The sequence below is a fragment of the Hemiscyllium ocellatum genome, chromosome 16 (genome assembly GCF_020745735.1).
Source record: "Hemiscyllium ocellatum isolate sHemOce1 chromosome 16, sHemOce1.pat.X.cur, whole genome shotgun sequence".
In the NCBI taxonomy this organism is placed as follows: Eukaryota; Metazoa; Chordata; class Chondrichthyes; order Orectolobiformes; family Hemiscylliidae; genus Hemiscyllium; species Hemiscyllium ocellatum.
Genome location: NC_083416.1, coordinates 52,931,108 through 52,951,762, shown reverse-complemented (window position 1 = coordinate 52,951,762; position 20,655 = coordinate 52,931,108). Strand labels below are relative to the sequence as shown.

Genomic DNA, 20,655 nt, shown 5'->3' with positions numbered 1-20,655 from the left:
ATGCAGCTGCCAGAAACTGAGATGTTGCAGGCCTGTGGCAGTCCAAGAAGTGCAGAAACGAAGCCAGGTACTGTCCCTATTGGATGACAAGCCTCTGGAGTAAGCTGCATGGAGATGCGGTGCTAATACAAGTGAGGGTGCATGTCCTGCCATTAACTGCAGTGAAATCCAAGAGGACATAACAGCACAACTGCATCGCACCACAGCATCTGGAAAAGGATCAAGGAAACCTTCCAGTGGTCATGCTCGAGTGCTCATGAGGAATTTATCACTTATATTACTTTCATGTGTGAGAGAGGTTTTGTGTTTGTAAATGATTTTTTTTTTCAACATCCTCCAAAGGATCACTGGTTTAAGCACCATGTATAAAAACAAATGGATATGGTCTTTTTAATATGCAACCATGTTCATCCAAATGAGTACCATGGATGTTTTCCAAGGTGACAAACTAGTTTTCTTCTGATGAAACAGGGCGAAGAGGTCAACACTGGCATGACAATGATATATTTGGATGAATTCAAGTGCTGTAATTTTCTCAAGATTGGAGCTTGTCCTGTCTCACATCAACCTGATATCTGGCTATAGTGTCTCACTCTCCCCTTACTCTAACTCCTCATCACAGATGCAGTTTGTCTCCGACAACTCATCCTCTGAAAGGGATTCCATTTTTGAAGCTCCAGGAAGTGCAGAACACAACAACTACCTTAAAGAATAAGGTCAAAGTCTTGTACTGGAGATAATCACCTTATCGGTCAGGATGTCTAAATCACTTTTTGAGCAGACTGATTGATCTGCCTAATGATGGACCCTGTTGATTATGGCTCTCACTATATCAGTGCTTATGTTCAGAACGAGGACCTGGAAGAGGTATTGTAAGCCACTTCTTCAGGGGGTAAACTTTGTGAATGAGCACTTATCCTTCCAATGCATTAGATCCATTAAACAGTGTTGTCACCCAGAAGTATCTGAGGAGGTAAGAATTATGGCTACTCTCCATGTACCTTACACACATCTCTATGATTTGCCGTTTGTCTGTCTGGACATTAAGTGAGCGCTATCTCTTTCTGTTTATAAATGATGCCCTGCTGGTGCCTTGATGGTGGCTCGTGGAACGGTTCAGGGAACATCTCTGGGACACACGTACTAAACAATACCACTGCCCTGAAGCTAACCATTTCAACTCCGCCTCCCACTCCTCAAAGGACATGCATGTCCTGGGCCTCCTCCACTGCCAAATCAAATCCACCCACCAACTGGAGGAAGAATGCCTCATCTTCTGCCTTGGGACCTTTCAAACACATGGCTTAAACAATGATATCAAATCTCCCCTTCCCCCATTTCATCTCAGATCCAACCCTCCAACTGGCCTTCTTGACATATCCTATCCCACCTATCCGCTCCAAGTTCCCCATTGACCTATCACAATCACCCCCCACCTGGATCCACCCATTGCATTCCCACTTACCTTCACCCCAGCCCTACCCCCCCACCCCTATGTATCTCTCACCCCCCTTCCCCCTCCACATTCCTGACAAAGGCTTAAGCCTGAAACGTTGACTCTCCTGCTCCTCAGATGCTGCCTGACCAGCTGTTCTTTTCCAGCGCCACCCTTTTTGTCTCTGTACAATCAATGATGCCTTGTTCTTTTGGAAATGTCTGAAAAGCCTCTGGCTGTTGTTATCATCTCCAGTAGTAAAGGTAAATGAATTGCTCAGCATAGGGAAACATGACAATTGTAAAAACATGAATGCATCGGTGTACTGTTTTAACCAATTGGGTCACTGGAGGACAGCTTGATACACCCCTGATGAAAAAGGTTAGGGCCACTACAGTTTGAAATGTCACTGACATCAATTGTTTCCCTCACAGTTGGATGTGATGTCTAGGGCAAGCATGTCACACTGAGATCTCACGGTAGCTTATGAAAGGCACTTCCTCTCTTTCAGTTGTGGATATGTCATTCATAGGATTATCATGGTATGGTCTTCTTCTGTGTCACTGTGCCTGTGGTCACATACCCCAAGCAGCCTCTCAATCCTCAGCATGTCAGCCTTCTTCTTGTACTTCTGTCCCTGGTCAACTGGCTTCCTCTCTCTCCTTTTCCATTTCATATTGTCATCCCCTCACTGGTGGAGGTTTCTCCAAGTGAAAGCCACTATGCCTCTTTTGAACTCAGCACCAATGTTGCAATGATGCTAGATTACAAAATGTGCAACCACTTTGTAGATACTTGTAATGAGAAATACGTTAATAATTTTCAGAGGAACATACATGCCAAAGATTTTCAAATAAAATGCCTGTCAGCTGCTCTCCTGCTTTAGGTAAAAACAAGGACTGCAGATGCTGGAAACCAGAGTCTAGATTAGAGCCCAGCAGGTCAGACAGCATCCAAGGAGCAGGAAAATCGACATTTCGGGCAAAAGCTCTTCATCACGAATAGAGGCAGGGTGCCTGCAGGGTGGAGAGATAAATGAGAGGGGGGTGTGGGTGGTGAGAAAGTAGCATAGAGTATAATAGGTGAATGGGGGTGGGGATGGAGGTGATAGATCAGAGAGGAGGGTGTAGTGGATAGCTGGAAAGGAAGATAGGCAGGTGGGACAGTGCTGAGCTGGAATAGCACTACTCTCTTGCTTTACTTAGATCCATCCTCAGTCTTTGCATCCATCTTTTCAACTAATAATGACAATAAAATGCCCACCAGGTGTGTCTCATGACCAGGTGATTTATTTTGGGTTTGGAGTCATATAATTACTATTAATTGGACTGCTAACAAGGCTAAACAATTATCAATTAAACTATTCAAAATGGTAGGCAGGTTTTTGATTTTGAAGTCTGCCTCCTCATTTGTCACCCAGTATAATGACACAATGCTTACAACCTGATGTCAAAAGTATACATCTGTGGAACTATAGATGTCAGAGTGCAAAATTCAGTGCCATATAACATTACAAATCAGACATATGGTATTACATTTTCCTGATTTGTTTAGATTTTATAAAAAATGTAAAGATTAAGTTCCATTAAAAGAAACAAACATTTTTGCATTAATGATGAAATTAAAGAATCTCACCACAGGGAAACAAAATACAAAATATAATTAACGTTAGCATTTTTTTAAAATGCAGAAACATATGTCTTTAGAACTGTTTGTTCAAAAGTTTGTAGTGATGACATTTCTGAGCAGAAGAGTTACCAAGCTCCTCAATATAGCTCACTTAGCACATACTGAGATGAATCATCAACACACATTAAATCATTGTTGGGATTCTGAAGGCGTGACTAGTTATTTATTTAATTTACTCACATTCTTGAATTGAAAATGTCATTGCTTTAATGATATCATTAGCATTTATATTTAAACATTTTTAAAGGAAATAAAACAACAAACAGAACAAACCAAAGTCTACAATTTAATTCTTTGTGGTTACTGAGCTTTTAAAAGCTGGAGGTGTTAGTGCAAGATGTTGAAGCACCAATATATTGTAAAATGGATATACAGATGGATGTTCAATTTTCATCCATTTTTTGCATTTGTTTTTCACTGTGTCAGCTGCATTTCCTTAGGAAGGTACAAACCACAGACAGGCAGAGGTTGAAACTGACAATTCTTATTGGCTTCTTGGTAGCTAAGCTGCAACGTTGCTCTTAATTTTTTTATGGTATTAAGTCATTTCTTAAAGAGGAGATTTTGTTTAAGAATTATTATGTTTGCATTGCTAACTCAGAGCTGACAAGTTGACCCTGGTTTTAAGGGCCAGGCGTTTGCATTGATTGTCAAATCATGGAGCATTGTTTTCCATTCTCAAGCTCACATACATGTCATTCCTGACAGTATGAAAGAACACTGACCCATTTCAGCATGCTCATACACACCCTATAACAAATGTGTTCTAAGTAATATGTTGAACTTTTGCCATCCATGGCAAAAAGCTGCACTAAGGACGAAGGAGGCTGTTTCCTCACATATTAATCCCAGCCTGCAAGTAAGCTGAAGAGATATTTCTCAAGATGCTGCATAACACTGAAAGGGCCTATTATTTCACTTTCTCCCTGAAAGTCCCAGACCTATTACTGAGTATTGTTCACCTAAACATATAACTCTCTATGACTCTGTACTACTATTTGCTGCAAGTTCAAACTGATTTTTTTAAATCCATGCAATGTGACCACAATTGGTAAAGTCATCATTTAGTTACCACATCCCCATTAACATACACCTTCTTTGAAACTTGGCCTTAAGTGTAAATTTCTTGTGCAAAATAATACAAGACAGCAGCAGGCAAATCTGCTGGTCATTTTGACCTTGTATGTACTTGATTAAACCTGCATACGAAACACTTAGTGAGGATAAAATGGAGGTATAATTCTGTCAGAGCTGGTCTCCTAATTATTAGTTATTATTTATTTAGTTAAGTAGCTAGTTGGAGTTTTAAAATTTTATTTTTATATGTATTTATACATTTGTACATGAGGGCATTTGTGCATTTTTTTAAAATTGTGTTTTTTCTTTGTATTGTTTTGGATTCTATTGTTTTATATTTGTAATATTAAAAAAATCTATTTTTCAATAAAAATCTATTTTTAAAAATATTAACAAAGCTCACAAATTTAAATGTTGTGTCTGCAATAGTTAAATTGTATAAAGTCACCTTTAGGAAGAAATTTAATAACTTTGCTCTTTTCTAAAATGTCACATTAAATGAAAGCGTAGACATAATATTCCTATTGTGTTAAAATAATCTTTCCGAGTCAGCAGGACTGTCAGACCACACAAGCGTTAAAATGACACAAGGCGACTGTGTAGAGTGGGAATGCAGAACAAAACTAAATACATTAAATGAGCCAAGAAAAAGCCTTTTGACAGGGTACCTATGTTTTAAAGGAGTTAGAATTGATTTAAAAACTTTATTCAACAAATTTGTCTCATTTTATCATTTTAAAACAACCAACTCATTGTTACTATTCTTTATTTTGTAAAAAAGTAATAGTGGCTAAGATTATAAGTTTGTTGGTGTATTAAAAGAGGAAGCTCCATTGACATGAAGTGAAAAGTTGGTATTGTGCGATTAATACATCACCTATAATATGAAATTCAATGGAGCGAGTCAGGCTATTTAGTCTATCCTTCGAACAACTTTGAAGAAAGTATGGAACTAGCAGAGACAATTGATGTATAGATACTGAATTACACTTCCATGATTGCTACCCATTCACCTGAAGTGGCAAATTAAGCATGAGAAAAATTTAGGAGTATAAAGTGCTTGTGAAAAACTCTATTTGATCTAATTGAAAATACAACAAAATGTAACATTACTAATGAGGCTTAATGATTTGCAATATCATCGCTTGTTCAAATTTATATAATAGCCTAGAGAGTCATAAAGATGCACTGCACAAGAACAAACCTTTTGATCCAACTCGTCCATGCTGACTAGATATCCTAACCTAACCTAGTCCCATTTGCCAGCACTTGGCCCATATCCCTATAAACACTTCCTATTCATATGCCTGTCAAAATGGCCCTTAAATATTGTAATTGTACCAGCCTCTACCACTTCCTCTGGCTGCTCATTCCATACGCGCACCACCTTCTGCATAAAAAGGTTGCCGCTTAGGTCCCTTTCAAATTTTTCCTCTCACCCTAAAATTTTGCCCTCTAGTTCTGGACTCACCCACCCCAGGGAAAAGACCTTGTATATTTACCTTATCTATGCCCCTCATGATTTTATAAATCTCTATAAGGTCACCCCTCAGCCTTTGACACTCCAGGGAAAACAGCCCCAGCCTGTAATCCTCCAACCCTGGCAACATGCTTGTAAAAGAAAATTGTTCCGGGCTTATGAAGATTATAAAGAAAAAAATTAGGTATTAATCTTACGTTATATTCTATATTATTCAACTGTAACCAGTTATATTCTACAAGTGATATACTCACAGTCCTAACAGGACCAAAACCATACTCTCCCAAAGAATAATGGAAAAATACTTGCTGCACTTATCATTTTGGTCTCAATTTAACATTTAACTAGCTCTTATTCAAATGAAGCAGCAAGTGCTGAATAACAGGTTCCAATTGGAGATTACAAATTCTATACTGTGGAAAAAAATCTTCAGTTTTCTCTTTCACCTTAATCTTACTTTTGTGTTAATGAGTTCCAAGTTTGTGATCTTGTTTTCAGTTCTATAACGTAAATGCAGTTATCCAATTTTTGTTACTCAGTATCATAAAATCTAGATAAAGTCCTCTTTTAATTGTCATTTCTTCAATAAAAGGTATGTTCCCCAGATCAGATGAATTGAAAATCCAGTTGTCTAAACTCATTTCATTGCAACAATGTTTATTTTGAAAATGTACTGAACCTGAGCTGCACTGAGTATTCCAAACATAACCTGAACAGTAAGTTATATAATAATCAAGTGCATGTCAGCATGTGATTAAATTGGTTATTAACATTCGTTATTGGCAAAATATTTTTAACAGATGGTCATATTCTTCTTTTCCCCCTTTATTCTTTCTTTTAGAATGAACTCCCATGTACTATGGTCACAATGGCCTGCGATTTCTGTGCCAGCCTTTATATCAGTCACCATTCCCCAACAAGCCAAGCCTCAACTGCACCTACTTCTAATGGCAAACAATAATACTTTTTCTTTTGGGTATAAGGATACTAGTGGGGTTATTTTGAAAGCTTTTCAACAAATATAGGCATCACACACATATACACACACTTATATATACATATACTTTGGCTCTATGACTGGTTAGTGAGGTATATTGATGCCAACAACATAGGTTCAATTCCTGCACCAGCTGAAGTTACCATAAAAGATTCTCCTTTTCGGATAGATTAGATTACTTACAGTGTGGAAACAGGCCCTTCGGCCCAACCAGTCCACACCGACCCGCCGAAGCGCAACCCACCCATTCCCCTACCCCTAACCCTACATTTTACCCCTCACCTAACACTATGGGCAATTTAGCACATGGCCAATTCACCTGACCCGCACATCTTTGGACTGTGGGAGGAAACCGGAGCACCCGGAGGAAACCCACGCAGACACGGGGAGAACGTGCAAACTCCACACAGTCAGTTGCCTTAGTCGGGAATTGAACCCGGGTCTCAGGCGCTGTGAGGCAGCAGTGCTAACCACTGTGCCACCGTGCCGCCCTTGCCTGAGAAGTAGCTACCCTCAGTTTAAACCACTAACTCTCACTAATGAGAAAGCAGACCTATGGTCTGTAGGACTATGGTGATTTTACCTTTAAGTTATCAATTTAAGAAAATCACTATTGTCCCACAGAATAACCATCAAATGGTTTTGTACAATTTCTTAAAGTCATTTTCAGTTATACAAAACTGGGTTACACATAATTAATTAAAATGCTTATTTTTTCACGATAAGTTGATTTTGAGCTATATTAATCAAACTGCACCAAGTTATCAACTTAAATATATCAACAAATTATTTTTTGAAAGCAAGAATGTTAACAAAATTGCCCAAATGCATTGTTTTATGAAGGTATTTGCAGTTGGTGAGATTCAAACAGGTTTGAGCAAAGTCCTGAGGAATAAAAAGCCAAAATGTTGAACTACAAGAACTGGATGAATCTCCTTCTACATTTGGAGAGATTAGTGACTGCTAAACCAATGGATTCAGCCAAATGACTGTTCAGCCAACCAAAGAAACATTTGCTCGCCAACTGGCTACATCATAGGGCTTCATTTTATACAGCAGGCACCTGTTGAAATTGGTACAAGTTGTTACACTGCATGCTGACTAATTTCAGATAGCTGGCTCTGAAAAGAAATCTGATCCAAAAACAAACTCCACCAGCTAGATTGGAGGAATACCAGATATATACGTGTCTATGTGTGTGTGGTTCATTTATATAGTTTCAAATTGAAGATTATAAAGAAGATAAATCTAGAATATTATTCTTACACTATTTTCTACATCATTCAACCATGTCCAGTTACATTCCACACATGATATTCTCACAGTCCTAACAAGACCAAAACCATAATTCCAAAGAAAAATTGAAAAATACTCCCTGTACTTATATAGTTCTCTGCTTGAAAGCAGGTCCTAGATGATTATTCATGGAACCATGCGAAGTATTGTAGCATGCATTTAAAATTTTGCAAAGGGCATGAATGAGGTTCTCAAGTTCTTCCCAGTGGATACCAAGCACTGTGTTATTGGTGTTTATTTATTAAATATACATATAGTTTTAAAATGTAATTTAACAATAAACTGATTAAATCATGGAGAAGTAGCAATTTGAATCTTAGTAAATCAAGCACAGATTTATGTCTTTCAGTGACAGTGACTATTGGCTGCTGCCCAATAGAATCCCTTCTTCTGATAGATCAACATTTCCAACATAATGAAAAATACTTCGTAGATTTTCAGAAATCTATGCACATTTTGAATATTCCTTCCTTAAAAGAATAAACAATAACAGGCACTTGCAAAGTGGCTGGAGAAAAACTGATGCATTGATTTCACTTTTATGCATGTTTTTAGATTCTATAAATAGTTAACAGCAACATACTTGGAGTCATCGAGACCACAATCAGAAATTTGAATGAATTATTTATTACAATTTGGGATTTTTAAACTAATATCGTAGAATGTTGCATCAAGACGCTGTTCAAAAGGGCCACAACACGCGGCAGTACACCAGAACTGCAAAAAGAGGAAGAAGAACACCTATACAATGTATTCGCCAAAAACGGATACCCCCGCAATTTCATCAACAGATGCCTAAGGGAAAGACAACGGAATGAGGACATGCCACAACCCAAAGGACTAGCCACACTACCATACATCAAAAACATTTCTGAACTGACAGCCAGACTACTGTGACCACTAGGACTCATAACAGCACACAAACCAATAGCCACTCTCAGACAACAACTCACCAGGACGAAGGACCCGATACCCAGCATGAGCAAAACCAATGTAGTGTACAAAATCCCATGCAAGGACTGCACAAAACACTACATAGGACAAACAGGAAGACAGCTAATGAGCCGCATCCATGAACACCAACTAGCCACGAAACGACATGACTGGCTATCCTTAGTAGCCACACACTCAGATGACAAGTAACATGAGTTTGATTGGGACAACACGACTATTATAGGACAAGCTAAACAGAGAACAGCCAGGGAATTCCTAGAGGCATGGCACTCATCCATAGATTCAATCAATAAGCACATCGACCTGGATCCAATATATCGGCCACTGCAGTGGACAGCTGGAACTGACAAGCAGAAGTGGCAGATAAAAATCACTATAATTGCCGGAGGAAACATCACAGAAGCACTTCACAGGAGACTCCCAAGAACTGAGGATGGTCACCTGGACAGGGGACGAAACGTCTGCAACACAAAATCCCAGCTTGGCGAACAGAACCACAACATCGAGCACCCGAGCTCCAAATCTTCTCACAAACTTTGAATCTCATCCCATGTCAGCACATCTTTCCTTTTCCTTCTCTCTTGTGTTATTTTTTGATTTGCTTGCGGAATGAAGGTGACAATAGCATGGCCTGCCTTATTGCCCATTTCAGGTCAAAAAAGAAGGGGTTACGTATAGTTCTTAGGGCTAAAGGGAACAAGTAGAATGTGATGAAAATGGAAAAAAGGTAGTGAGCTGCACAATTAGCAAATGATCACACTGAAGATACAGTAGGCATGCAGGGCCAAAAGCACTACCTTGCTTGCATTTTCCATGTTTCTATGTTTCTATTCTGACAGGGTACACAACATGGTTTCAGGTTTCTAACAGTAGTACTTATATGATATGCAAAATGATGCAGAGAGAAAACAATTTGAGAGGCGATGGGGGATTTATATTTTTATATTCTGTTTCTTTGTCTTCTGTGTCACATCTTCCTGACAGTATAATTTCAAACAATTGCTCACCATAGGTAAGTGTAGCCATGATATCTTCTACACTATGCCAAAGCTGGTTGGGACAATTATGTTTTACACTTCTGTTACAATATAACTTTATTTTATCTTAATAAATATACACAATGTAATTATTATGAATTATGGCCACTGCAAACATTAAGTTACATTTTTATTCTTGAAAATGCACAGGAAGTGCACCGAATCGTGTCCATAATTGAGGGTGATTGGATGTCATGAGAGGAATGAAGATTGAAGTATGGTAAGATTAAACTTGGATTGAAATATCTGCCACATCCAACAATTAGATATATTTAAAAAATTTAGTTTTAAAAAATTAAACTTAGTGGTCGCATTAAACTAAATTTGCAATTCACAGACCATCTATACAAGGAATGAAAACAATAAAATATTTGGCACAATCTGAGTAAAAACATCTCAAAACCACCTATATTCTCAAGTATTATTTATTAACAAGAATCATGTGGGTTTCAGTGTAAAGCATCAATTATCATAATACAATTAACTTTTATTGATTGCAGCATATTTTATGAAGTTTTAAAATTAGTCAATAGGAAGCTATTAAAATTATTTTGTTATTAGAGTCAAACAACTGTATGATGAAATATTGTCAAACATTGGAACATGAACATACTGTGCTACAGAGTTCATGAATATGATTTTCTACAAACTTCTGAAGCTCATCACTGCTTTTGTTACCTCCACACTTGAATAATTCCAAAGCACTCCTGGCCAAGCTTCCACTCTGTAACGTTCAGGTGACTTACATTTTTGCTGTCTATATCCTGTCATGCACGAAATAGTGTTCACTGATGATCCCTTTACTCATTGATTTACAGCGAATCTCATTTTGGCAATCCCTTTGTTGTAAAATTCTCATGCTGGTTTTCAGATCCTTCCAAGATGACACGTCTCCTTGTCTATATTATCTCTTGCTGCCCTAAAACCATCTGAGATCTCCGTGTTCTTCCAACATTACCTTAGAACATGTCCCTATTTTCGACAGTACACTATTAGCAGCTGTGCCTTCAGCTGCCTAGAACCTAATCTCTGTAATTTCCTCCCTAACCCACTCAAACTTGAGCACTCCTTTAGGACGTTCCTTAAAACTAAGCTTTTTGCCATCTGTCTAAATCTCTTTCTACTGAGTTAAGCTGTGTTTGAAAATGCTTCTGCAAGCTTTTTGCTATATCTTTACTATCTGAAATATACTGTATAGATACAAGTTATTGTTGTACCAGGTAAACACTGAATAAACATAAGTTCTTTCCTCAGATATATGTTCAATTCAAGCAGTAATGAACTTTTTTGTCACCTACAGAAAGTCGTTTGACAATAAGATTGGGAGAGACATACCCATATGTTTGGCCAGGAGATGGCGGGGAAAGTGAAATAATTAAAATATTTTATTAAAATGGCTGCAGATAAAAATAAATCTAAAGGTCATGACTTCAAATAATAGGGGTTATATAAAATGGAATGTCAATACGAAACTACATATTTGGTTCTAGTCTTTTCTTGTATTTTGATAGTCTACTTTACTATGCTTGTTGCACAGTAAGTATACACCTTAGGCTGAGAACCAGCTTTTTCTTATTTAATTTGAAATTTCCTTAGCTTTCCAAAGTGACTGGTTGATGGTTTAAGGGGATATGAAACTTTTCAAGCAAATGCCACCATCCAGCAAACCCAGGTCAACTATATTAGTTCATATATGTAAGTCACAACGATGTTCATAGAAATAGTTACTACATGTAGCAACATTACAAGTGCAATGAAAATTAACATTTTTTCAAGGTTAGTACATAGAAACCAGAGTTATTGTTCCTTCAGGGGGCCTCAAATGCAACTTCAGAAGGTTCCCTCCAACTGAACCATTGCAGCATTTTTATTTCCTAGAGTATGTGACCGTGTGATTAAATTTGTCAATTTAATAGCTATTTAGATTGAATTGTGGGTAGGTCGTGTTGTGAAGTCATTCTTACTATCCAAACACAACTTGTTTAGACACTCAAGGTAAACAGAGTACTGTAGAGAAAAAAAAACCTATTGGTTAAACTAGAAAAACAAGGACAATAGATAAAAGGACAGCATGCTAAATCTAGACTTTCAATTCCCAACTTCTCTCTTGTATCTTGCTGTATCTTGCACTGGTTTGTGGATGGCACTACAAGTATACAAATCTATATGCTTGAAAATTTTCTAATCCACTCCACCTGAAGACTGCACCCATTATTAATTAATTCAAGCACAATACCTATCAACTATTACAGGGTGGCAAGTATCTGGTTTTATTCGCAAATGCACATTCACAATGGGGTCTAAAACAGCATAATTTTATAATTATAACAGTCTTTTCTAAACTATACTTATTCTCACACCAAAACCATATACCCAACCTCAAAGAAATGCTTTCAGCAAAGTGGAAACAATAATATAAAGCAAAATGCATTTTTAAAATAAATGAGAAGCCAGCAAAATCAGAAAAAAACTCTCTCACATTGAACCTCAAAGATTTGAAAAAGCATACATTTAAAATGCTTTTTCATTGTTTTCTAAACTTCAAGAGACAGTGTAGTCCTCTCCCATGTCAAATAGTACAAAAAGCCAATAAGAAAAGTACATTTATTTGTACTTTGCAGACTAAATGTCCACTATCCTGCTTGCTAGTTTAAAATAAATGTGAGACAGCATTAATGGGATTTCACACATCAGGGATTAAATTAATTACTAGTTTCAGTGAAAGCTGATGCTGCTTTTGCATTGAATCCAGCTCAAAACCATTTTGCATCAAAATATCAGGTAAAATTCAATCTCATTTCTCCCTTTACTGTGTTTCTAGCTTTAAAATTATGGTATGAGGGAAAATATTTTGTATAAAGGTCCCTTAAATGTAAAACTATAAGTTTTCAACCTGTAACCTTTTGAATAGAGAAGTACTGTCCAGAGTTCTCACCTATCATGTTATCAGGGAAAAACATCCTGGTGTCACATCAAGGGAGTCCTACGCCAAATGTCAGCTTCTTGACTGCCTAAAATCAATAGTTTCAAAGCATTAAGCCATAGCAACATAAGTGACTGAAGATATTAATAAAGTTTACTGATACTTCTCTTTTTGACAGAATAAAGCAAAATGGATTATTTCTATTAGTTGACTTTGAGGAGACACTGTGCCCAAAGATGTGATGGTGATGAATCCATATAACTGAAGAACCCCACTTTTTTCAAGTGATAATTCAATTATCTCACACTATTAAGTATAGTAACTCCTCCTATTTAGTTCCCCTTTCCATTTTAAGCAAAACTAATAAAACAACAGTAGGCAAACGGAACAAAATCAAAATGGATGTTGAAGTTAAACATTATTCTCAATTTTTTTTAAAGGTGGTAAAATTCCCTCCTCAGGATGTTCTGGAAACTGAATCGCCTTTCTCATTTCATCAAATGTATTAATGACATACCAGCTTCACATAAACTCTGCAGCATGCGATTGGAAGTGAGTTATTGCATGCTAACTCTGAAAAGAACATTGCACTTCAAAACAATCATGAACAGTTGAGGAAAAGTCACGACAGGAACACAAAGCATACAGTCAGGTTGCTGGACGATTAATTGTATCCATTTTTTTTGTTGTCAATGACCAAGGCAGGAGATTATTATATTGAGTACAAGCACGAGCTCGTGGGATACAAAGTCCTATCAGACGGCAACCACAACTTTTGTACTATATTTCTTAATCTGCAGTTCTCCATTGAAATTGAGGAGATAGAATGTCAAGGAAAGGGTAGGAATAAAAGAATAATAGAACAAACTGTTCACAAAAGCAGCAGCCTGATTTCTAACACTTGTTCCTTTAAGTTATATTATGTGTGAAACATTTTAGCTTTTGAAATAAAATATAATTCATGCAAAGATGAAACTGAAAATTTATACACACCAAGAAATATTCTCTATGAGCTGAGAATATGTGTCAATAACATCCAGACATCTCCATGCCTTTTCAATATTTCACAGTGTTGGGAAAGTTTTGAAATTTCTCTTTTAATTAAGAAGTTATGGGTAGACAGTGGCATAGTGATGATATCATTCGATTAATAATCCAGAGTGCCATGTTAACATTCTGGGGACATGGGCTAACTTCTACCATGGATGGAATTTAAACTCGATTAATCAAAATCTCAAATTGGAAGTTAGTCTCAGCAGTAATGAGTTTGAAGCAATCATCAATTGTGACATGAACTCATCTCTGGTTCACTAGTGCCCTTTAAGGAAGGAAATCTGCCATCTTTTAAGGAAGGAAATTTACCTTCTTTCCATAAACTGGCCTATGTGTGGTTCAAACCGACATCAATGTGATTGACTGCCACTGCAAAGGCCAATCAAGTCACTCAGTTCAAGGGCAATGAGAAACAGGCAACAAATTATTCCCATCTCCTATGTCAGAATACTGAAAAACATATTGGTCTGAAGAATTAGGCTACATGAATTTGGTCCATTGTAAATGACAGGCACTTCGTCAAAATATGATGTCTTTAGAAATGGCAAAAGGTAATTTATCTTTACTTCTTGAAACTTCATTGGAATACCTTGTTGGGAGAGTATAGTCCTCCAGATATTTAGTTTATTTTCTTTATTCTTCAAAAACGTTTACAGCCGCGGGCCTGGTAATGTGTATGTGAAGGTTAAAAACCTATCATTTAGGTTAAAAATATGTTTCATTCGAAAAATTTGGCTGTTACAGACCAAAGTCCATAGTTATTTTGTTTGGGCTGTATTACTGGCTCAGAATTGCATAATGAAAAGGATCTCTTTTAAAAGTAATCTCCTGCATTAGTCTTTCGTCTGCGTCAATTTCCAATCTGATTCATTTGGGTGGCTAGATTCCTCATTGTATGGATGGCAAGTATTTGTATCCTCTGCGAATTATAATAACATAAGGAAAGCACCTTTTTGCATCATTTAAAAGCAGAATGAAATAATATACCATTTTAAGGAAAATGTTAATGAAACTTACGAAGTCGGTTCAGCTCTCGAACCTTGGCACTAATTCTAAATACTACCAGTAAGCTTATTGATAAAGATCATCTCGACTAATACTTGGGTTTTCACTTTTTAAAATGATAATTGAACAAATTTAATGCGATCTTTTGTTACATCAGGTTGACGCGATGACTTAAACGACTATTAAAATCCTAGACTGTACATGGAGCTGTGAAAGCAGTTGAAAATGTCGAAATGAATTATGTTTATTTTTCAACAGCACGCTTCAGAAAGTACAGACTGATAAGAAGCCAATGGTTGATTTTTGTTTAGAATTTCAAGCGCTCTCTGCCCAATGAAGCTTGAGATGATTGGTCTGCTGGTATATGTGAAAAACATGCTTTCAAATTCACATCACGCAAACGGTGAAGATAGTTCACAGACGGACCAGTCATGAACCAAGTGAGACCAACAATCCCAATAAATCGAATTCATTTAACATGAAATTGATTAATTACGGCCCTTAATCAGGAGCCTGGTGTGTACACAAGTTCCACTTTTCTGGCCTCCAGTTATGAGGGATCAATTGACCAAATTCTACGACAAAATTTTGTGGTGTTTTCTTTTCTAAGGCAGAGCGATTTTTCCCTCTGCTCTGAAGCAGAGCAGCGGAGCATGTTCACATCGGAAACACCCGCGACGCGAACTCCAGCAGCGACCGAATGAAAACCCTTGTTCCCCTACCTGAACAGCAGCACAATGGCGAGCTCTTCCAGTGTTACCTCCGCTTCGTCCGAGAGTTCAGATCTCTATTAAAGCAATCACACGCGAAACAACAAAAAAAATGATACTTGGATGGGCAGAATTTGTTGAAAATACTGTCAGTATTTAAAGTCGCCCAGAAACACACAGAATTATGTAATTACAACCTCCAGTGTAGGATCAGCATTTTGCTCAGCTCACTCTTTCCAAAATGAAGGAGATAGAAGAACAACGGTAATTTGCTATAATTGTACAAGTTCGCTTTTGGCCTTGTTTCAGGAAAATCCTCTAATTATCGCAGTATCCTCATGTATGTTACTGCCGTAATTCATTTATTTTAATTAGTACGTATCACTTTTGAGTTGGAAAGACGCGGATGGCTGTCAAAACTTAACAAAAAAACACTCTGCAAGAGAATGATGTTTCAGATCGAAATGATCAGCTTCTCGTTCCGAGAGGTAAAATGATTGCTAATTATTATCTTATTTTCGTGGGGATATCTGTGACAGGTGAAGGAACCTGTGAAAAAGTTTCATGGTCACATTCCGCGGACAAGTCGCTGCTGAATATTGGATACATTGACTTGCCGCCCCATTTTGCAATTATTCCCCGTTTTCTGTTGTTTTTACTTCTAAAGTCGAAATTGTTTATTCCCTAAAATTAACCCTCGTAGCTAATGAGCAAATCAGATCAGCCGTCAAGTCATTTGACCCTTATAGTCAGTTGAGATGCCATTGACAAGCGGGATGCGGAGCGCCGACGCAAGGGCCAATTTGATTTTATCAATAATTTGCCAGGCAAATCCTTTTTCTTCGTCAGATCGCATTACTCGTTGATTATATTACACATGTTCACCCAGATCCAGTCCCATGCCGGCGAAAAGATAGCATTTGGACCAGTTAACTCTTCCCCAAAGAGAAAATTGTCAAATTGGCCGTGTTGTAACTCCATGTACAAATCGTTCCAATTATAGTCTTAAAGACGACGATCCTCTGCAAAGGATGGCGATCCGATTTCAGCATTTTTCCTGACATTTCCCCAACCCGCTTCCCTTTCGTTTCCGCCCCGAGTTGGCGCTGAGACAGAATCAATATCTAACCTCTGGCAGAGGCCACGGAAGGAGAAGCGTGTTCGCTTCTCACAACATAGTGTATAAACTTCTTTAAAATAGAGAGTCCACCCAGGCTCATAGTGCCCACTTTGTGCCCAACACTGGATGCACATATGGAAGTTATTTCATCGATTTAAAAAAAACCTGTGTGAAATAATTCACTAACATCACACAAACGATGTAGCCAGATGTGTAGAAAATAGCAGAGGTCTAGGGATGACGTCTCGTAATTTGTAATGACCAGTTTCTAAATAATACTGAAATGTTTTAAATGAGCGCAATAGAAACACGGCCAATTCCACCTAAATATTTCAGTCTATAATTGTTATCGATCAGACCTTTATCATAACTATTTGGGTTAGAAAACAAATGAAAACAGGAATATTTCGTATTGGAAGTTATGCGCTGTGGAAATCTGCCCTCTTTTACACACAGCCGGATCTGACCATGGCTGGTACGGCCTTCTCTCGGAGTTTTGCTTCTCAATCTCTAGCGTCTGGGAACTGGCTCAGGAAAATTGTACAAAAATGTTCAATCAACTCGTAATGCTGTCCACCGCATTTTTTTTTAAAGTTTAACACAATTTTTTTTAAATGGACGGGTATTGCACCACGCAGTTCAAGGTAAAGCCGTTTTCAGGAAGGTTGTCTCTTGTGAGGCTGACATTCACGGAAATCCTTTGGATGGCTCAGTAAGAACTATATAAACAGATATTTTGCGAAGTCTGAGGAAGATTTCACCGCTTTCCCTTTTTGATGTGTCAGGAATTTGACGAAAATGACTACTTTAATTGAAATATTGGCGTCTTAATAATTGCAATTAATAAATCATCATACTGTAAAAGTGAGAAAGTAATTCCGCTCAAAGCTAATCGAGCAGGGAAGGCCGAGAAACAAACCGAACGATTATTCACTAGATCTGTCTTTCACAGGGTCACATTTCAATGATTGTCAAAGGAAATACTCTTCCCCTATCACTAAGTTATTTTAAACTGGAATTTGATTTTATTTAGCATTCTTAGGAGCATTGCGTTAGAAAATAGTCAATCTGCTCGTACTACTAAATTCTTTAACTTAAAAAATCACAGACTGCTACTGAAAATAAACTCCTTGTTACATTCCAGTCCGAAGCGTTCGGTTGCTGAGGGTAAAACCACTATTTTGACACAAATCTTGTCAATAAAGTTGTCAATCGCAAACTATCCACCGTCGCGGCTGTTCCACACACATATCGACTTACATCCTACATTATTGGTAAAATGTACAGTCATATACGGTTTTATGTACCTCAACACCAAATAAGTGTTTGTTTACATTAAATAACTAGTGGGAACCCTCCTTTACTCTTTGACCGAAATACAACCACTTTCTCCCAATAGCTTCTGGGGATTACACTGCCTTCAATTTCAGTCACTTTTGTTAACATAAACTTTTCACAAGTTGGATCTGTCCCCAGTTATAACTATGATCATGCGTTTATGGCTTATTTTGTTTCCAAGTGCGAATCTATGACTGTCTGTAATCTACCCTAACTCTATACTGTACCGACATATTTCATTTATAAACTATGCGCGTTATTTTATTTTTGCTCGCTTTCTATACTTCATCGCTGCAGTAACATGTTGAACTATGCTAACGATTGCTCTACAGGTTGAGTCGAGATCCATTCTGAGAGGGTGAGTAATGTTGCTACTGCGGAAAGGATCGTCTCTCTCTATAACCTGACATCAAACACTTAAGACTGTTTACAATCTGAACTCAAGAAGTTACGTTCGGTCAGAACCAAGTAAGAAAGGGCCGATTTTAAAGGTTTTCAAATAGATAAAAGGCAGGGAATAATTTACCCTCCCCGCTTGTCTACCAGGTCTTGCTTTTTCTTCATGATGTAAAAACACCTAGTGAATTAACTTTTTCAAACTTTTTGATGTGCTGTATTCGTGAGCAACTGTCCAGTTCCCTCACACGACTTCTGCATTAACAGGAGAAACCCCAAGCCCCGCCGCAATTATAACTAATAAAAATAGCCTCTCATAATCCCGAATCAGCGAACAAAATGCTGTGGGAAAGAGCAAGGTTCGAAATGATACGAGGGGGGACGGGAGAGAATGAAAACTGAACAGTGAAGAATGAAAACCTGACCTTTAATCACATTGCCTTGCACTGCGCGTCTTTTGTGGGGGAAAAAAATCTGCTTTGAAATGCTGGCGAGCTTTCCGTCCGGACCAGGCAGTGATTCAGCTGAATTGATCGACATTGCAACGTTTGCTTTTTACAAAAGCACGTGTTTAATTTCCTCCCCCCACCCCCCATTTCTGTTCTTCAGGCGGGCTAGCAAGGAGCCAAGGGACTCACCATTTATCTGCATGACTTGGAGCTGTCGCTACCCTCGGTGCACACTGGTCCGCAGGAATCCAAAGCATAGTCCCACCAGGGCAGTGCAGGAGGCCGGCTGTTGCGGCGGCCTGGCCATGCACTTGATTTCGGAGTTTGGTTCCGCTCCTGAAGCTCGGCAGCTGTCTCCCAGGCTGACAGGTGACGTCAGGCCTCCCCACCCTCAGGCCAGGGCTGTGTGTGCTCAGGCACAGCGCAGGTTATGCAAGGAGCTGGATGTCTGGCTCCTCCACATTATTTATTTCGTTCAGGGGAGGAAGGAGGGAGTCGGATCTCTGTGCTCGGCAGTGGTTCTGACTGGGGGTGCAATTCAAACGGTTGGCAGATCCAGAGGGAGCTGCTTCTTTAAGGTCGACCACCCTCTCTCGTTAGCTTTTCACTGGGATTGGAATCAGACCCTCCCCCACAATCACAGTTACTGCAGTCGTGTCCTAAACCACTTTGATCCTTGGCAAATTATGAGCACCTTTCATCTATTTATGTTGAAATATAAGCTAAAGTGTTGCTTCCATAATCTTTTAAAAGAGATTATATTGTAAACAAGAGGATTAGGTCCAGTCACTTTCCTGGAGGGGGGACATCAGTTTTTATTTGCTGTTTAAATGGCCAGAAGATGGTACAAATTCTGTCATGACAGCTGAGCTTTTATTATTAATTCATTCATTTCACAATTTCCAAAGGGGAAGTGCATCATCTACATTTTTCAGCCTCCAGCCCTCCCCTTTGCTAACCCTCTCACCTTGTCACATACCCTCCATGTGATTAAACAGGGCAGCGGGCGTCTGCTGGCTCTGCGGCGGTGAACTGACTATTGACATACAAGGTGGCGAGTCGGGAGTGCGGTGCTGGAAAAGCATAGCAGGTCAGGCAGCATCCGAGGAGCAGGAGAACCAACGTTTCGGGCATAAGCCCTTCATCAGGTTTCCCGAAACGTCGACTCTCCTGCTCCCCGGATGCTGCCTGACCTGCTATGCTTTTCCAGCACCACACTCTCGACTCTGATCCACAGTATCTGCACTCCTCACTTTCGCCTATACAGACCCTCTTCGAACTCAGGCACCAGCCGGATTGGTTAAAAAAAAGAACTCAGCAAAAGAACCACATCTTGAACGTAAAATTCACACTACACGCCCTGGCATTGTTAGAGGGAGTCCAGTATTTATTTGATGGCGCAGTGGACTTTTGTGAAGCACACTGTTACATTATACAAAGCAATAACATTTCGTTATTTATAGACATCAACTGCAACATTGTTATTGTTTCACACAGCCCCGTATTTATTCAGTGAATTTAATTTGCAACAATGAAAATACTACGTATCTTCATCATATTAAACAAGTTTAGCGGGTCGCTCTCCTCCAACTGGCAGACAGCACTTTTCGTCAAATGCCAATTTGTCTGCAAATATGTGGAAACCGGTGGTGTGAGACATCCAGCAGCACGTTTTGGATTGGACGTTGAGCGAAAT

General features: G+C 38.6%; 1 protein-coding gene across 4 annotated transcripts in view; it reads right to left on the bottom strand.

Annotated features, from left to right (window-relative positions):
* The window catches only part of pitx1 (paired-like homeodomain 1), a 46,739-nt gene extending 27,432 nt beyond the window's left edge, over nt 1–19,307 (bottom strand). Inside the window, exons 1-3 of one of the 4 annotated variants that reach the window (XM_060836821.1) lie at nt 19,149–19,307; nt 15,669–15,733; nt 12,901–12,976 (exon numbers count right to left, since the gene is read on the bottom strand). In XM_060836821.1, the coding sequence (XP_060692804.1) occupies nt 12,901–12,925 (25 nt within the window). In that variant the 5' untranslated portion in view covers nt 12,926–12,976; nt 15,669–15,733; nt 19,149–19,307. Of the gene's footprint in view, nt 1–12,900; nt 12,977–15,668; nt 15,734–18,935; nt 19,007–19,148 lie in introns of those variants that run through there. The other 3 variants (XM_060836823.1, XM_060836822.1, XM_060836824.1) reach the window with 3 other exon arrangements.
* Between the last annotated feature and the right edge of the window lie 1,348 nt (nt 19,308–20,655).